Source organism: Electrona antarctica, assembly GCF_951216825.1.
Source record: "Electrona antarctica genome assembly, chromosome: 3".
NCBI lineage: Eukaryota > Metazoa > Chordata > Actinopteri > Myctophiformes > Myctophidae > Electrona > Electrona antarctica.
In genome coordinates, this window is record NC_136808.1 from 32031515 (window position 1) to 32037358 (window position 5844).

General features: G+C 51.4%; 1 protein-coding gene across 1 annotated transcript in view; it reads right to left on the bottom strand.

Annotated features, from left to right (window-relative positions):
* Nucleotides 1-1041: 1041 nt before the first annotated feature.
* The window catches only part of tshz3b (teashirt zinc finger homeobox 3b), a 56082-nt gene continuing 51279 nt past the window's right edge, over nucleotides 1042-5844 (bottom strand). Inside the window, exon 3 of the mRNA XM_079497324.1 lies at nucleotides 1042-5831. Within this exon, the coding sequence (XP_079353450.1) occupies nucleotides 2170-5831 (3662 nt within the window). The 3' untranslated portion in view covers nucleotides 1042-2169. The remainder of the gene's footprint in view (nucleotides 5832-5844) is intronic.

A 5844-nucleotide genomic window follows, 5' to 3' on the forward strand; every position in this document is an offset into this window, starting at 1 on the left:
GCTCATTAGAGACCGTGCAGCACACACATAATTGATAGCCATGACACACACACACACACACACACACACACACACACACACACAGACACACACACACACACACACACACACACACACACACACACACACACACACACACACACACACACACACACACACACACACACACACACACACACACACGTCACACACAGAACGCATACACGTTGTTGCAAAAAACGGGTTCCTTTTTTTTAATGCTGCAGTAGAAAACAAGGTTATATGAAGTCATATAATGGGTGCTTCATTGTCAAGAACAACAACAACCGAAAAGGAAACAAATATAACAAGAAAAAAATAAAAAATAATAACCCAATGGAGGAAAAAAATAACTCACGGCACAGAATGCATAACAGTGTCTGTGCTGTTTACATGCCGATATTTTACACGTAAGGATTATTTATTTATTTTCATTTTTTTCATTTTTTTTTTATTTTTTTCCATTTTATTTCTCTACACATGGCAGCTGTCAGTTACTTCAGCAAATTAACTGCCAAAAATGTAGCAGAACTTGTCACTCAAGAGGTTAGTGAAACCATGGTTACCTTTCGTATCCTGAAAAAAAAAGAGAAAAAAAAAAGAAAAAGATAAAGCTGTGGGGTGGAATCATGGGTAGTGTAATTAGATGGAACCAAGAGAAAATAAAAATAGGGACCTATCGAAAAGGCATTCAACAATATGAAACGACAACCGAGAAGTGCGTATAAATAAGAGGTTACGTGTGAAATTTCTTCATTACTTCATAAAGTAACATCTCTTTTTGTACAGACTTTTTTTTTTTCTTTAATCTTTTTAGTGTTCATACAGCGGCACATGTAGAGAGAGTAGTGTCTGGTAAGAAAAAAATTAATAAACGTCTTTAACCCTTTGAGCACGAATTGGAAATAAAAAGATTCACTTGGCCCCTCCCCCCCTCCCATTTCCATCATCTTTTGATTAAATAACACATTTATAAAACTATTGTGCAAAACAATTTCATTAATGTCTTCATATACTGTGCACCAGTAGATAGTCATAATCCTCTTAAATTAAAAATATAGAAACAATGCATAATTTAGACAGGAATTAGTTTATATGTTTTATATACATTTTTTTTTACACAGACCTGAATTTTTCATGAAGGTCCCTGATCAAACAACGCAAAAAAAGAAAACAAAAAGGAAAAAAAAATACTTCAGATTTAGTTTGTTGGCATCACGAAGCTACGGTGCTCGTCTTGAGACTTTGGGGGACGTTTTGCCAGACAAATATTAAAGCCCAAGACTAAAACATTCCTTTTTAAACACTTTCAAGACTAGGATTAGACTCTGGAAGAAGGTCTACTGTCTGGAAAACACGAACGTTGTGGAAAACAATGCAGTAACTGAGCACCTTATCTCACAATAGCTTGATTAAATTCCAATTTCAAAATCTTGCTTCAATTGAGTGTTGTGGGTCTTGGGTGTAGAAGTGCTTTGACGTACTCAGAGGGTTAAATTCAAGATGCTGACACCAGCACAAAAATGTCAAGTAAACAAAAAGTAAGAGGGCGAGGAAAAATAAAATAAAGCAGGGAAACAAATTAAGTCATGGAAAGTGCACCAGATTTAGTTATAAAATGTTTAACTAAACTGTTTCATTTATGCATGCAGCTTATCACACCCCAGTGATGCCAAAATATAAAGGAACTTAATCCCATTTACACAAAATGTCAAAATACACACCACTTCATTTAGAATCTCTTTTTTCTTTTTAAACCTTCATATACTGTATCTCATCAACGGCCAGCATATCTGTAAAACTGCACATAATCACTCTCTTTTGCACAAAACACAAGTAAGTGTCGGGCCAGAGTCAGGCTACCTAACGTACAAGTAAAATACAAAATAAAACAAACAAAATCTCCGTACTGGCCTTCGGCCTGGCGAAGAAAAACAAATTATAATCATGTGCCAAAACTCAAAGCAGTAGTTGTATGGCATCTCTGTGCAGTTTAGTCACTTCAATGGTCCTTTTTTTTCTTTTAAAGAAATGTCCATGAAAGGAGAGAGAGAGAGAGAGAGAGAGAGAGAGAGAGAGAGAGACGGACAGAGAGAAAGAGAGAGAGGAGTGAGACATAAAGAAAGAGTGCAGCATTGTCCTCAGCCAGTGCTACTGCTGCTTCTCCAGCTCACACACATACATGAGGTGGTCCTCGGGGGATTTCCCGTGAGTCTTGCTCAGATGCAGTTTGACCGCGTGCTTGCTTGCAAAAGTCCGGTTGCAGAGCTTGCACTGGTACACGACCCCACCGACATCCTCCTCGGGGGGCGGCGCGGGGGAGTCGGCCGTGGGCATAGGGGATGGCAGGGAGGTGGGTAAGGAGGAGGGGAGCGGGTGGGTGGAGGGGTGGAGGTTCGAGAGCAGTTTTTCAGACAGTCCTTTGGTGTGGCGTTGCTGATGGTGCTGCTGCGATATGTGGCTGAGCAGCTGTTCCCCGGTCAGTTTGGCCAGGTCTCGCAGACGGAAGCCCAGGTGAGACTCCAGGTGGCTGACGTAGGTGGACGGCGAGCGGATCTGAGAGGCGCAGTCGCTGCAGAAGAACACCGGGTGGCCGGAGTCCAGGTTCTTCAGGAACTTGGTGCCGCCGGTTCTCCGAAGCTGATACTTCACGTTGGCCAGCCAGTGGGATATGGTGGTCATGGAGAGGCCGGTGAAGCGAGAGATGTGCATCCTCTCCTGCGGGCTCAGGTCTGACATCACATACTTGCCGTCGTTCGTTAGCCGCAGGCTGGACGCAAACTGGGCCTGCAGAATGAGCAGGTGCTGGGGGTTCCAGTTGGACTGGCGGCCTTTACGCTTCTGAGCCGGGGAGATATCCTCGCACTCGTCCTGCGTGGCGCCCTCGATGTCGGAGCGCTCAGACAGGCTGGTGGGCGTGGAGGACTTGGACACCACCTGGCTCTCCGTCAGGTTCCTCAGCATGTCCGAGATGTCCGACAGGGCGTTCTCTCTCAGTGGGGAGTTGGACATGAAGGACGCCACGGCGGCAGAGGCTTTGGCCATGGTGACGGTGGAGGAGGGCGAGATTGAAGATGGCGTGGAGGTGGAAGAGGAGAGAGCGGTGGAGCCCAGGGAGCCGCCACCGCTCTTGTCGCCACTCTTGCCTTTGGTCAGGTCTATAGGCTGATCATTGTTGTTGTTGTTGTTGTTCAGGTGGTGCTGGTAGAAGTAGCGGTCCAAGTGGTCGTTGGTGGGCTTTTTGGTCTGTGCTGGCGGGGTAGAGGCAGCCACGGCCTTCTCCGCCAGGTTGTTGCTCATCTTGAACAGCATGCTCATGGGGTCGAGGGAGGGCAGGGCGGGCTTCGCCGCCTTACCCAGGTGGGCGTTCATCACCGACTGCAACGCGCTCAGGGGGTTGACAAATGGCTGCTCCGGAAGGGGGTGGTCCGTGATGATGGCCGTGCTGCCGCAGAGCGAGGCAGGTAGGGGGGACGTGACGGCGGCGGGCTCTACTCCGTTCTCTACGGGCTCCTTCTTGGCAACATCTCCGTTAGAGTCTCTGTGATTTTCTCCATTCCCCTCTACTCCTCCTACTCCACCTCCAAGTCTTTCTCCTCGTCCCACGTTATCAGGGGTTTTGGAGCCGCCTCCCCTCCTGTCTTTCGGGGATTCTCCCCGGTCCGAATGCCCCGTCTCGCTGCTACAGGGGGAGGGGGTGGTTCGTCTCAGGGGAGAGGCCCTCACCACTCCACTCGGCTCTCTCATCTTCTCCTCCACCTTGGCCACTTTCTCCGTCACCTTCTTCACCAGCTCTTCCATGGCATGGAAGTTGTTCTTGGGGAGAGGGGAGGTCTGCCGGCAGGGCGGGGAGATCAGGGGCTGGCTCTTGGCCGTGGGAGAGAGGATCTCTGACCCAGGGAACATGTACTTGAGAGAGGAGCTCCTCCCCGAGGTGCCCAGAGAGAGCTTCATTATGTTGGGGAGCTGGTAGGCGGCGTGGATGCTGGGGTAGCCGCCCCAGCTGGGAGCCCCGTTCTGGGCCTTGTTGATGGCTGAGGCCACGGTGTTCTCCAAGGACTTGAGGATGTCGAACCCCCCTTTAGGACTGTCGTCCAGGTCCTCCTCAGTCAGATAGGAGTATTTAGAGGAAATATCAAATTTCTCCTCATGCTCTTCCTCACCCCCGGTTTTCTTCTCTTTACCGTTGTTGGTGATGTGCTCTTTAGTACATTCCTCCTCCCTCTCCTCCTTCTTTATCTCCACAACCATGGCGGCAGGAGAGATGCTGGTGGGGGGAGGCGGCACGGGGGCAGGTGGAGGGGAGAAGGCGGTAGCTGCTAGAGGAACTGACTGGAACTTCTGAAGTTCAGCTGAGGAGATGGCGATGGGAGCCGGAGGCGTCAATTCCATAATGGGCTTGCCTTTCTTAATGGCCGAGTTGGTGACTTTAATGAAATGTCCGGTCACCATCATGTGAGCGGTCAGCTCCTGCAATGTGTCATGAGAGCTGCCACACTCCATGCATTTGAGGATCTGCGACTTCCTGGATTCAAACTGCCAGGCATAGCTGGCACCGTTCTGGTGTCCATAGCGGTTGTTGGGCGTGATATAGGGGTTGGAGGCTTTATGGAGCATGTCACTGGTGTCCATGAGAGGGGTCTGTTTTGGCGTCGTGACCCCGTTGGAGTCTGGCGAGTTAGGGATGTCCAGCTCAATTGGGGCTCTCTTCCGGGCAGAGGAGATAATCTTAGCTGCCACCGGCGTAATAGGCTCTTTCAGAGGCACTTTCTGGTAGTGTTTAGTCTTGATCATGTGGACGCTGAGATCCTGCAGGGACTCAAAGGAGTGACCGCAGTACATGCACTTCAACACCTTCTGGGCGTCCTCCTTCCCCTCCATCTCCAGCAGGGAGCGCTTCCTGGGCTTGGACCAGCGCTTGGTGCCCTCGCTGTCCGTCTCGTGGTTATCGTCGCGGTAGTGGCCACTCTCATTCATGTGCACCGTGAGCTCCACCAGCGTGTCGTACGCCCCGCTGCAGTCCTTGCAGCGGAACTTGCTGGCGCCGGTGAATATGGAGCCGTAGAGCTTGGTGCTCTGGCGGTACAGCTGCACGGTGCTGAAGAGGTGGGGCTCCATGGAGGCCGTGGACACAGCAACCATGGGCTGCTGCTGCTGGGCCAGGCTCAGCCGGTTGTGGTGGTTCTGCGAGGCCTGCTGGAGGGTCTTGGCCACGGCCGTCTGGTGCCAGTCGTAGCCTCCGCTGCCACAGCTGCTGCTGCTACTGCTGCTGCTGCTGCTGCTGTGGCTGCGCGGGGGCTTCTCGGCGGGGGCCGGGGTCTGGGTGGTCAGGTTCAGGTTCAGCGTGGACCAGTAGGAGTTGGTCAGGAAGGAGGTGTAAATGGCCTTCATCTTCTCCAGGCTGTCGGCCACCTGCCCCGTGCTGGCCAACATGACGGGCTCCTCTCCGCTGGCCTGGGCGGCGGCGTTGGTGGCGGCCATCATGACGGCGGAGGAGGGCAGGGAGAGCGGGTTCATGGCGTCCTTGGAGAGCAGGGGGTCGTCTTCGTTCTTCAGCGAGGAGCTCTCGAAGTCGGACATCCTGTCGCTGGCCTCGCTGAGGTGCGACTCGCTGTCCAGCTCCTGGCCGGAGAAGTCGGCGGCGGTGGGGGAGGAGTCATGGAAGCCAGTGGAACCCGTGTGCTCCTTGAGGAGAAAGTCCTTGTCCTGGCACATGAACTTGGCCACCGGCTCCTCACCCTCCTCGGCAGAGTCGTCTCCTTCCAGGTCCTCGTCTAGTAGGGCCGCCTCCTTTTCATCCTCAGGGACGTATGCTGCAGCGAGAGA